The sequence below is a fragment of the Echeneis naucrates genome, chromosome 12 (genome assembly GCF_900963305.1).
Source record: "Echeneis naucrates chromosome 12, fEcheNa1.1, whole genome shotgun sequence".
Classification (NCBI taxonomy): domain Eukaryota; kingdom Metazoa; phylum Chordata; class Actinopteri; order Carangiformes; family Echeneidae; genus Echeneis; species Echeneis naucrates.
The window spans coordinates 18,605,142-18,618,249 of NC_042522.1; the positions used below are offsets into that span (position 1 = coordinate 18,605,142).

Genomic DNA, 13,108 nt, shown 5'->3' on the forward strand with positions numbered 1-13,108 from the left:
TTGGTTTATGCATTTGTGTTTGTGGGAACACACATCTGGAAACTCCCAATCGCAGGTGTAACTGCTTCATTAGGCGAGGCGGTTTACTTATTTGTTAATTATCTGGATATTGCCACTGCAACGACCGCGTTCTGCAGCAGCAGTTTGGCTGCTGAGCGTCAGTATCTCCAGCAGAGTTTTGCCGGTGGATGGAAACGAAGGAGAGGAGAGGGAGGAACATATGTCAGCAGCTGGAGTGACAGATTCATCAAAATCATGATGTCATGAGTACATGGTCTGCGCCTCAGCCTGCCAATTAGCCGAGCTCACCGCTAACGATTTAGTGCTTCAGCCACATGACAATAAATCACAGCGCAGAGAAGTTGGAGTTTCACTGCCGGAATCAAACCGAAGAGCGTTACCAGCAGGAAGACACAAAGGAAGAAAAAACGTTCACTGTTTTTTTTTTTGTGTGTTTCTTTTTGTTTTTTATTGGTCAGAAAATGCGATACAGATAAAAAAACAGTTTGGTGATATCAGTCTCATCTGATATGGTTCGGTATTCCAAATAACATTATATTCATGGAGAAGGCACTTCAACAGAGGAGGCAAGCATCTGAAACTACTTTAGGCACAGACACTTGTTTGGCTTTAGAAATGCTTCCAGAGGTTTGTGAATGTTCAGATGGGTTGACATGATAAGAAGACATCTTCCTCCTTTTCTTGCCGTTAAAGTTCATGAGAGGGAAACAAATTCACTTTCTCTTGATTTGGAAAGATGGACGCCAAATGTTCGGCCAGTAACGGCATCTTTCTCCCAAAAGTGTTAATGTGGTGATTCTCAGTGAAAATAGTAAATTGCTTGAAATTATAAGCGTCACCTCCGACATGTGTGACCTGTTAGTTTTACATTTTCATGCCGTTTTTTAAAAAGACAAGGTGGAATGAATGAAACAGGTGAGCACAGTGTTCCAGTTTAAAATGTGTAATCACCTCTGTGATGCCTTCGGTGTGTTGTTAAAGACTTTAAAGTTATTCCTGTGGCTCAGATTTCCCAAACCACAGAAATAAGATATCTGAAATATTTAATCCAGTGTTGTTCTCCTTTACCTTTACTGAGACAACCTGGAAGGAGGAGGAGGATTTGGGGGGTGGGTGGAGTGTTCTACACTTGGGCGAGGGCTTGTTTGAGATCTCGCAGCAACATGGACGCCATGACGCTCTTTTCTGTGTTGATGGTGAGCTGAGCGGAGGACGACTCCTTCATTTCCAGCGTCACCAACACCAAAGCCCCGCTGCTGACCGTCCGCCCGGCAAACCTGCAGGAGAGGAAGAACATTAATTAGTTTCCAGAAGAGACGTGCCTGGTGCTGACAGCTCAACCTGCAGTTCTCATTGGAACTATTTTCTACCAAACAAATAGTCCGTATCTGAAGGAACAAGGGACTCAGGCATTAATCTCAGAATAAACCAGTTATCTGACAGCACTAAACTCAATTAATTTGAAGGAAACAAAAGAAATACACACATCAATATCTTCACAGATTATTAAAGATAAAGTTTCCGGCCAACATTTAGGTTGATTTTTTTTGATTGAAGACGTGCACAGATAAAAATATTAAAACAGATGCTCAGCGGCATAGTGGTTAGTGCTGCTGCCCCACAACAAGATGTGGAGAGTGTGAGTGGTTGTTGGTCTCTGTCTGTCTCTGTGTGTTGGCCCTGTGATGGACTGCTGACCTGCCCTCACCCAGAGTGAGCTGGGATTGGCTCCAGCAGCCCCTGTGATCCGGAAACAGATAAACTGTAGAAGATGAAGGAATGAATGATGCTATTCTATCATCCTGGTGGAAGGAAGCTAAGAGCTTCAGGAATTAAAATGCTATTAGAGGGAAAAAGGTAAAAACATTTATTATTATATATTTATAATTTGCTTGTACGAATAAAAAGAGATGAAAAGTCTTCAATTTAAAATTCTCCCATCTCTTCATTAAAAACTGAGTGTAAGTGTTAAAAAATTGACGACATGAAACCAGGCAATGGATGAACAGCTGATCTGTAACAAACATGAAGCAGCTTAACAGAGACCGACACACTTAACAACGTTTCTTCCCTAAAACCCGTAAATCCTCACATTTGAAACTTCTAACACCTCACACCTTGTAATTAGCCTGAATTAGCGAGCGAGGTGGGGAAGGAAAATGATGTGACAGGAAATATAGAGAGCAGAGCAACAGACAGTCCATTATCCCGACTGACTAAAGAGCCATTAGGGCTGAACCACGCCCCCCCGTGCCAGTCAATCTGAGTTTAGCCTGTTTTTATGGACTGTGGGTGTCTATGAGTGTGTGGGAGCTTTGGGACCAGTGTGGGGGATTCCCGGTCCCACCAGCTCCCTCTGGGCCATCCGGAGAATTCTCATCCCCCGTTTCCTTGGATACCGTCCCTCCAGACCAGGGGCAAATCTGGGCGCACATGGTCCCCATTGAGAGCGCTAACAAGAGGCAGACAGGGGCCATGACCCACCGTGACCCTCTTTGAGGATGACAGATCTGAGCCGGGGGGGACCCCTCTCTCACTCCCCTCTGGCCCCCAGTGCATCTTGGAGCCTCACGTGGCTAACTCCCCGCCATCTGCCTCCATTTAGCACTACATCTCCGCAACAAAGACCCCCCGTGGCAGCCCGCTTAGGCCTGACAAACAGCCCACAAAGAGCCCCACTTAGGCCCGACTAAAGCCGGTGAAGGGCCCCCGCAGGACGGACTGTGGACGGGTGCAGCCCACAGAGCGACTAGCACGTCCACCAATTAGCACACACACGTTAGAGATGGGGAGAAAGCGGGGAGAAAGGCGGGGGGTGGAGGGGTGGGCGTGCGCACACAATGAAACGGTGCTGGCTCACAAACCCAGTGTGTCTGGGTTCATCTCTGGGGAGCTGCTAAATTACCATCAACAGAGGGGAGGGAGTTTATCAGGGAGCTCTCGGGAAGGAGAGAGAGTCCTCCTCAGGCTTAATTAAAATATTAGCCACTTCAGCAGGAAACACAAGCCATTCAAGGAGAGGATTAATTTCTCTCAACTCTTTGCTAAGCTCTGCCTTCTTTAAATAATTCAGGGGTTGTATATTAATCCAAATTACGAACTGCGGAAAGACGGGACGTGTCCTCATTCAAACCTTTATTATCCACAATAAAAAAATAATCTCACTTAGGTATTCTGTGTCTGCGTTTACGTGTGCCGTAAACACAAGTCAAAACGCACGCTTGTCTCCTGTCCACTTCCCTTAGCCCTTCTCATGCCCCCGCTGTCAGCAGCTTAAGGTGTCTATGTGGTCCCTGTGGCTTTGCTAATGGATTTAGGATATAAATCTATCATTTACTCAGCCAGTTAACACTACCCTGAGGCTGCTTTCATGTCGTCTCAGGAGACGCTGCTGTGGGCTTTTGTTCATGTGACGGAACAAGAGCCAGTGAAAGAAACCAGAGTGTGTTTTGATTGCGTTTGATTTCCAAAAGTGTGGAAAGTGTGCTTTAAAATGTCTTTTCTCTCTCTCTCTCTCTCTCTCTCTCTCTGCCGTTTGTGTGTGGTCAGGTGCAAAGAGCAGCGCCGCGTCACATCCGGATCCGACACGACGTCAGTGCATCATTTTTAAAAAGAGGACTAGAAGGGAAAGATTAGGGCCAAGCGCACCTTAAACGGGTCATTGGTATTCTCCTGCACTCTTCACATGCTGGGCTAAACACTGGATTAATTGCAGTGTATGGAAAGAAAAGCAAAGCATAACCTCTGGACTTAGAGCAGGCGGATTGGCATCGATCGGCAGGGCTGCGGCTAAGCATCACTCTCCAATTATCTGTGATTCTCCTCAGTGCAGCGAGCCTGTGTGTGCCATCTGCCTCCCCTCCACCCTGCCACTGCAAACACAAAGTGGGCTTCACCTTTACATTCACCCTCACACAGAGGAGACACGGGCCGCTGGAGAATGCAGGATTTAGCCCACAGCGAGTCCACCACCCTCATTTAAACATTCTGTTTCGGTGTCTGGAAATGAACTGTAGAGATAGAGAGGGGGAAAAAAAAAAAACAACAAAAAACTAAAGTGCACCGTGTTTTTGCTAAGATCAGAAACTGACGCCAGCTGTGTGGTGGCTGCTATTGTCTCATCCTGGTTCTCAGCCAGGTGGACAAGTGGAAGAGTGTCCTTCAACTGATTGGTCAGCGAGGCCGGAGCAGAGCCGAGCATGAGCGAGCCGGCTCAGACCAGGCAGATGGCCAGATCCATTAGCCCCAATTAGAACCAGGAACCCTTCACACATCTCCAGAGCTCGGCCATACGGACACTCTGCAGTGGCTGCACTCGAAGGGCAGACGGCCGTGGAGGGTAAGAGAGGACAAACAGCGGCAGAGGGCGAGAAGAAGCGTTTAAGGAGAAGGCGTCGCCTGTAACTGAGATAAACACCTGAATGGGACTCCAGGTTGCACCTTTGTTGTCTCACAGTAACACACATTGCTTCAGTTCCACGCAGGATTTCCTACCATCTGAAGATAGATTATATGCCACAGCATCTGCTGAGCAATCCACACCGCAGAGTCCGGACATTTAATTAGCCGGGTTATAAATGATAGTCAATTTCACCTTACATAAAAACAACAGTTCAACATCACATAATAGAGGAAAATTCACAGTATTTAAAGAAACGTGATTTAATTATATCAAAGTGTAAAGTAAAGAGAAAGCACATCTTATAAATCAAGGGTTCAGTTTTTATTTATTTTTTGAAAATTAGCCTCTAACCAGAGAGATTGGCAATGCATGCAAAATTCGATCAAATTTGCTTTCAAACGGACTGAAAAATAGAGCACATTTATTCTATTCCGCCTGTTTAGACATAAACAAGAACAGTGTTGTCTACATTTGCTTTCCTGCTTGATTTATTGCCATCCTCCTTTCCAGCAATCAATTTCAGTGTTTCTGTGGTCCCCCCCCCTCCCCCTCCACTCGCCTTCTGCACCAGTTTGGGAAAAGCAGTGCTGCACCCTGCTGATGGGCCAGGGGAGTGCAGGAGACTACAGTCCTGCAGTCTGCAACTGGAAGCAGCTGAGGTCATTTTGAAGAAGCTGTCATTAAGGCCTCGTAGTGAAACGGCACATTTTCACACGACACCTAAACCCTCGCAGCGCAGACGCTGCGTGCGACCCAGATGGGAGAGTCCTGAGATGGAGGTCATTCCCTCATCACACTTAATGACGAGCAACCTCCACGATGAGATCTCAGTGGGTGTATCCAATCGGATCGACCCTTCTGCTCTGTGCACGTGTGTTATTCAAAGTATGTGCGGCGACAGCAGTCATGCACATTAAAACACCAAGACTGAGGCGATTACAGGTGCTGAAAGGATGAGCTGATTAACCCGACTCAGCGCCGGACGCGAAAATCACAAAAAAATCTCTTTTAAATGAGACAGAGTGACAATAATTTGGTTTTGGCTTATTCTGAAAAAGGAAACTTGTAAGGGCCAGTTCTCTCTAATTTCTGATATTATTAGTTAAAATGATAATCAGATTAATCAGGGATGAAAATGATAATAATTATTATTATCATCATTATGCCAGATTTTTTCATTAAGACTCAGTTTAGATGTGAGACAAAGACAGTGTAGTGGTAACGAAGCCTCAGCGTGCAGTTAATCCAGCTGCTGAACGACAGTAAAACTGAGAACGAGCTTATAAAAACACAAAAGCATCATGTTGGAAAGAACAAACCAAAGTCAGACATGATATTTCTGCGTTTAAAACAATCGACCAGCGAGGTTATTGTTGCCTGTCAATACATTTTTTCAGCGCTATTGAAAACAAAACAATAATTATATCAGTAAATTATTTTTTGCTTCGGTTTTTCTTGAAAGACCGGACCGTCGGTCAAGTTGGAGGACAACAAGGAAGTGGACCTCCTCAGGGCATCGCAAAGGTGTTGACCATCAGCACGGGACAATATGGAACACTGGGAGACTGTTTTCCTCTTTCCCCGATGGACGCAGAAGAGAGATTGATAGCATGGAGTCATTTGAGTTATTGGTTATTCTGAATGAGGTATGGGCTTATTGGGCGCAGGCCGCTCTCACTGGTTCTCATTGATTTCCACTCACTCTTTCAGCTCTCTGTGCCCTTGTGCTACCGTCTCTGTCTTATTCTTTCCCTCCGACTTCCTCACTGTCCCGCATCTATCCGCTGTCTCCTGCATTTGTCATCCATTTGGGCCTGAATCTATAAAGAAATCATCACCAGGGACGGACAGGGAAGACACAGGCAGAGGAGGAGGGAGCTCGGCGCAGAGGGGATGGAGTGAAAGACAAAGAGGAAGTGAAGGAGAGGCGGCGGTGTGGAGGGAGAGACAGATGGGGGTGCAGAGATGAAGTGAAAGAGAGACAGAGCAGGAAACAGAGGGAGAGAGGGAGGTGTAATTATCTATCAGGTGTTCGGGTGTGCGTGACAGAGGAGGAAGCTCATTAGCGCACTCTGTGTACACCAATTACACAGCCAGGCGTCTCAGGGCATTCCCCTGCTAGTCCGTGTGAGGTAGAGCGGCGACACAGCCGAACCCCCCCGCAGCCCGCCGCCCAATCTGTCAGACCCACAAAACACGGCCAAAGGTCACACATCACATTTCTGTGCGGATTAATTTATTACTATTTGCACTTTCCATCCAGAATTTTATAAAACAAATACAAGTATTGTCTATTTAATAAACACTTCCCTCGGTGAGAAATTCCAACTATTACACTCAATAATGTCTTTGTCTGATCCTCGGAACAAATCGTGCCGCTGTACAGCTAAGGCTGATGCTACCAAAACTGCCATTTGGAAGCCTCTAATTTCCAAAATATCAGGCATTAATTTTGAGTTTCTTCACTTCCTCATCTCAGGTGCTAATGCCAGTGAATTGTGTCATTTACAGTGGAAGCATCTCTCCTTCCCTTAATGCTTTGTGGGCGTATCTTTCCAAGAGCTGACAGGACACCTGTCACGTATTATGAAATGCTCAATTATTTATTGATATATTTAGTATTTGAGTCTTACATTATTTGACCAGTTTGTGATTAAATACATCAACGGAGGAAGAAACTCGCTGTGGATGGAGACGACGCCTGTCAAAGACGAGGATATAAAATATCTCACACTTGGTGTCAAATTGCATATTAGCAACTTGACACCAAGTTGAAAATTCTTACTTCAACTCTCTCTCGAAATTAACACACGTTGGTGATTCGTTAGCGGACAGCTCACCTGTGGAAGTTGCTCTGGCTGGATGAAACCACGCCCACGTTGGCGACGGACAGGACCTGCTTACTGATGGCCTGGCTGGAGGTGTTCGCTGTTGCCATGGTGACGGTTTGTGAGGTCTCGTTCATGCCTTGGAGTTTACCTGCGAGGATGCAGAGCAATAATAATAATAACAATAATAATGATAATGATAATAATAAAAACAGTGTGCAAAACAAGTAGAACCTAAATTCTTTTATAATTAAATTTTGATATTGCCATAAACATGATTATAAATGTTGTAGATTTTAAAATGTGCAGCAGCTTCCTGTATGAGGAGGTTTTTGGGGGTGGCCTGGTTTCCAGATGGACATTTAACAACAACATTAAATGATAGATCAAAATAAATGACAATGAATCTGCGCCTCCAGGTCAAGAGGCCAGTGATGAGGAGGGAGGAGAGGGAAAAATTAAGAGGGGAAATATAATGAAAACCTTCAGTTCAGTTGACACAAAGCAGCTACGTGGGGGAGAGAAAAAGGTCCAGCAAAGCAAGTTGTTTGCTGTTTTTTTAACCTCTGAGTGGAAGTCGTATTCAGCCGATCTCAAAACACAGTGAATGAAGATTAATTAAAGCAGAAGCAGCATTTAGCAGGCACTTAAGAGAGAGCACACTGATGGCTGTGCAACGAGGCTCCACAGGTGTGTGTGTGTAGAACCAATACCATTAAGTGCTTGTTAAGAGGGTAGCATTTTGCCTTAACGACAAAGGTGATGAAATGTTTACTGGAGACAGAATGATATATAAAAAAATATTTCTTATTAATTCTGCAGACATTAGAGAAGAAAAACATTCAACATCTAATTTTTAGATTTTAAGCTTCAAAATAACAACATTATTATTATTATTACCTTTAAATCACATGTCTGTTCATATTCGGCTTTATTGTAAACAAATTGAATTTAAATATAAGTTAAATATAAGTTGATCACACCATCAGTGTAAACGTGGTTTATTTTCTGTGAAAAAGGAATCTAAGCAGTAATGACTGATCTTTGCACAAAAGGGACTTTTAACTCACCTTGCTCCTTGATGAAGTCCTGCTCTGCCATGGTACTGGGCATTAGGAGCTCTCCTACGGCAGGCTGGATGGACACACTGAACTGATCCGTGTTAGTGCTGAGGGAGAGAAAACAGAGTACAGGAATGGGAAAGTATTTACAGGATATCTGACATACAGAGTGAAGCAGGATTCTTGTAAATGGTTTGTTCTTCTGCTCCACGTTTCAAATTCAACTCAGCCTGAATGAACGACGAGCAAAGTGTGCTGTAAAGTCTTTGTGTATAAAAAGGTTTCTCTCCTGATTGCTTTGCAAACCACGCTCTGTGAATGGCATTTTGGGCCCCGATCGATTCCCCCATCCCGAACAGATTTTCTGATAAGGTTATTGATCGTCTGAGCAGCAGTGCCAATGGCATTCAGCGGGTTGATTTGGGCTGGGGCTGATTACTCCAGGAATAATTGTTATCCCAGTGAACCGGGATCAATTGTGACTGATGTCTCACCTGGGAGCGCCGGCACAGAACGGGTCGGAAAAGGAGAATTAACAAAGAACAGATGAGAAAGGAAACTGGAATCACCGCCTGCAACAGCCAGTCAAGTCACAATTTGCATCCACGTCTGTCTGGGCTCATAGAGTCCAGTGTACATACATATGGTGTCACAGTGAAGTTGATGGTCGACCCTCTGGATATTGAATGGATCCTTTTCATTATATTGTCAGAACTGTGACATCACTCATTGGTTTGTAAACATTTCCCATAGATTCAACACAATCTGACTTCTTATTACAACCGGTGCAGTCGTCCCCTGACAGTCATTGGTTAGAATCAGCGTTGATAACGTCCATTTCTCTGTACAGTCGACAATTAAAGAAAAAAAAAATATTTAATGAGATTACAGTAACCTTGACCTTTGACCTTTGACCACCAAAGTCTAATCAGTTCATCGCTGGACGGGTACTGAGCATTATTCCACAATCCCATTCTGTGTTTTTCAATGACCACTTCTCAACCTCATCTGTTGAGAAGCAGCTGGTTGGGGGGCAACAACTGCAATCACCACTTACGATTGTCATTTCTGGGAAGGACACGGCGGTGGTGTTTGATTTGGAACAACATGGCCTCACATACACCACAGAGTTTACTGTGAGTGTCTGATTTGAGACAGCAGGACGGGACAAGATGAGAACACAACGAAAACATGAGGAAATGAGAGATGGTTAAAATGGAGTAAAAGAATCTTGAGCAGGAGCGGAGAAAATGTAAAACTCAAACATCGAGGGAGGAAAAACAAAAACAGATGTGACTTTATTTGAGTGAATGGCAGGTGGTCTTACCACAACTGGAAGTTGGCTGCTTGTGTTGAGTCGCTGAAGTCAACACCCATGGAAACCGTCACCGAGGCCTCTGGCTCCAAACGCTCTGAGAGGGGAGGAAAGACGAGAGGAGTGAGTGACAAGGGCACAGTGTGCAGAGTGGGGAAGGATGGAGCTAAGGGGGGGGGAAGAGGAGGAGGAGGCAGGGAGGCAGCAGAGTGGAACAGACAGGCATCCACACCACTTGTGTTTTCTACTTCACAAAGCAAGGCCACCGTGTGTGAGAAATCTGTCCTTCAATCTCATTCCCCACAACTCTAGCCTCGGGAAAACAACAACAACAGCAAAAAAAAAAAAAAAAAACATGAAGGACTAGCATATTTCCAAAACAACAGGCTTGTCAAAGAGAGCATCAGCATCAAGAGAGATGGGCGAGATGTGTGGGCTGGGAAGAGCGAGTAAGGTAAAGCCAAAAATGCTGAGGAGAGTGTGGACAGGTGAAGGCAGGAGGGGGGAGGAGGGGGGAGGAGGAGGGAGGTTAAGGATGAGAAGACCACAGACAGACAGAAACATCCTCCACGCTTCCCCAGTCGGCCTGTGTTTCTCTCTCCGTGGAGCTCAGCTATTTCACTCTATAACTCTTTCCACAGCCAGAGCAGAGCAGAGACTCCAGAGGAAAAGCCTCCGAAAACAGAGCCATCATGGGCTCACTTCTAATCCAGTCTTTACTGCCTCTCTCCTCTTCAGTGTCCAACAGAAACTGAGAGGTAAAGAATTCAGTCATTTATCTTATGAACCAATTTTCCAAAACAGGCTCCGTCACACCTGGTCAACACAGAATCTGTGTTATTATTGTGTTATGACAGTGATTTCCATCATTTATCGTAGCCTTAAAATATTCATGAATCCATCAGAACAACATTTTCCCGTAGAAGAAATGCAATCAAACAGGTGTGAGCTCGGATTTATAGAAGTTAGACTGAATCCAATTTATTCAAATCATTGCAGACCCGACAAACTAAAAGCTGAGCTGAAATAAACCGGACTTGTGTAATTATTTTGGGGTAAGATGTACTAAAGGCAGAGGACGTGTTAGTGAGCAGTGGAGTTAATTAGTTAATTGATTCAGGAACATCACGATCACAATCACTTTATTTTCCGACTGTACATTTAAAAGAGGACTGAAACACAAACGGTTTCAACAACCACTCACACGGAAAAAAGCAGAAACACGAGAAACAGCAGCACCTCATAGATGCACCGTGCAATATTCCTTATTAAAAACAAATCCTGTGATGTGTCGTCCTTCACCTAACACACACACAATGACACAACATAAAGCTTTGTCTGTATTCATCCTCTGCAGTTTATCCAAACTGGCTCGAGGCACTCGCTCACAGTAGCTGGGCTCAATCGATCCAAATTACCCACTGTTTGGCTGCTTGAGTTTCTTCAATGCCTAATCAATCCCCTGCAATTGACAGTTTTAACGTGCTCCGCTGCACACCAGCTGTGTGTGTGTGTGTGTGTGTGTGTGTGTGTGTGTGCGCGTGCATATGAAAGAGAAAATCTTGCAGGAGCTCTGCTCTCTCCGTCTCATATTATCCTTAGTGTAATGATCATACAACAGTGTGACAAGAAATATGGAGATAGTGTTTGTTTGTTGGTCCTGATCGATCAGGAATTAGCTGGAGTGATATCGGCTGTTTGCGGGTCGGGGGAGGGGGGTCGGATGGGGCTATTTGCTGGGCTGATAACAATCAGGCTCATAGCTTTTTGATAACATAATGATTGTATAAGATCTGTCTGAGAAAGCAATCATAATAAAGGTGGAGCTGCAGAGAAAAGCCACATAAGCTGCGGTGACGATATTGTTCAGATTGAAATAAATGTGGCCGTTTAAAAAGGGAGGAAAAACAACCTTGATCCTGCAAACACAAAACTGAGCTCACACTGGAGTTTGCTGCAGAAAGTTTCGCATCGCTGATCAGTACGAATTACCAGCTCGGACTAATAATAGATCACATGACTCCAGAGTGGTATCAGATCTCAATCATTTGTTGTCACCATTTGTGCGCTCTACAAAAAAAGTTCAGTCAAGGTGCAAAATGCGTTTGGTGAGGTTACCACAACCTTGACCTTTGACCTTCAAACATCCAGTTGAAAGTTGTGCTAAAATCACAGTCATTCACTCCTCCCTACTACGCAATGCATGATGGTCTACATTTGTTTTTCAGTGAAGGTTTGCTGTGTAAGGTATAATAATTCTTTGTATTCAGCTGCGGCCTGATAAAAGAGAAAGCTGCTGCCGCTCGTGCTGTACTCACCGATGGTGTTAAAGCAGTGGATGTTCAAGCTGGCAGGGTTTCGGTCTCCTATGTGGATCTCCTCCAAGCTGTGATCCGAGCTGTTGGTCAGTATGACCTGGACCGCCACCATACTGGGCTGGTACAGACACGGCTGCCTGGGGAAGTGGTATTTGGCAGAGAGGCCTTTTCCTGTCATGTGGTGAAGCAGCTCGTAGGTTTTCACAGGGCCGAAAGACGGCGTGGTGACCTGGACGAGACACGAAACACGAGAGGGGAGGGTTGATTTGATTAATCTACTTTTTATTTTTTGCAGTAATTGTGTGGATATAAAATATACTCTTTGATTATCAGAGCGAGGAGAAGCATCACGAAGTGGGCCAATGTGTGGACAGCTAACCACTAAGAAAGGCTGCACGTACAGAAGATGGCTCACTTCAAATCATTCAGGGACATCCGGTCCACCACACAAGAGGACAGACTAATACAACAACCTCCAGTCTTTCCATCGCATATATTCATGCAATTCAGCATGTCCAATCAGGAGCCAGAACGAAGCACTTCTGTGTGGAGGGGGAACTGAGGGCTGGCTGAGAAACCCCCTCCACCCCTCCCTTCATTAACTCTGTGGGGTAAAGAGGAGCCCATTTAAGAAATGTCCAGAATCAGCCCAGTTAGATGGAAATGGGCTGGATGCTCAGTCAAACCATGCTGAATAAAAACAACCTCTAATGAATAGAAACACAAGTGCCTGCACGGGTAAAACCTGCCATTCAGCAGCCTTTTTAAGGGAGCTTTTATCTTTTCAGAAGCAGGAAATTGCATTACCTTTGAGAGATGGGAAGAAGAAAGGACGTGGAGGTGGAGAAGGTGGTGCTGCTATTTTTCTTTTCTCCTAAAAATTAACATCTTACTTAGACGCACCTCGTTCACACTTGGTAGCATTGAGGTTGTGTGTGTTTGTGTGTGTGTGTGTGTGTGTGTTTTCTCCACTTGATGGTGGCACCTGTCAGCTCTCGTTAAAGACACTGGGTCGGCCCACACAAAGCAACACATCACAGCTATATATACACTCTGCAATCAAATCTGAGAATATTCACACAAACAAACATCAGACACAAATCCGCTTCACATCAAGACAAGTCACAATCATCACAAACGTATGACAAGCAATTTAAGTGACA

The 13,108-nt window shown here is 44.8% G+C and overlaps 1 protein-coding gene across 2 annotated transcripts in view; it reads right to left on the reverse strand.

The window, feature by feature from the left end:
• Window positions 1-452: 452 nt before the first annotated feature.
• ap3b1a (adaptor related protein complex 3 subunit beta 1a) overlaps window positions 453-13,108 on the reverse strand; it is a 47,654-nt gene continuing 34,998 nt past the window's right edge. For both annotated transcript variants that reach the window (XM_029515907.1, XM_029515906.1), the window contains exons 23-27: window positions 11,946-12,174; window positions 9,640-9,724; window positions 8,322-8,419; window positions 7,264-7,402; window positions 453-1,298 (exon numbers count right to left, since the gene is read on the reverse strand). In XM_029515907.1, coding sequence (XP_029371767.1) covers window positions 1,145-1,298; window positions 7,264-7,402; window positions 8,322-8,419; window positions 9,640-9,724; window positions 11,946-12,174 — 705 coding nt within the window. In that variant the 3' untranslated portion in view covers window positions 453-1,144. The remainder of the gene's footprint in view (window positions 1,299-7,263; window positions 7,403-8,321; window positions 8,420-9,639; window positions 9,725-11,945; window positions 12,175-13,108) is intronic.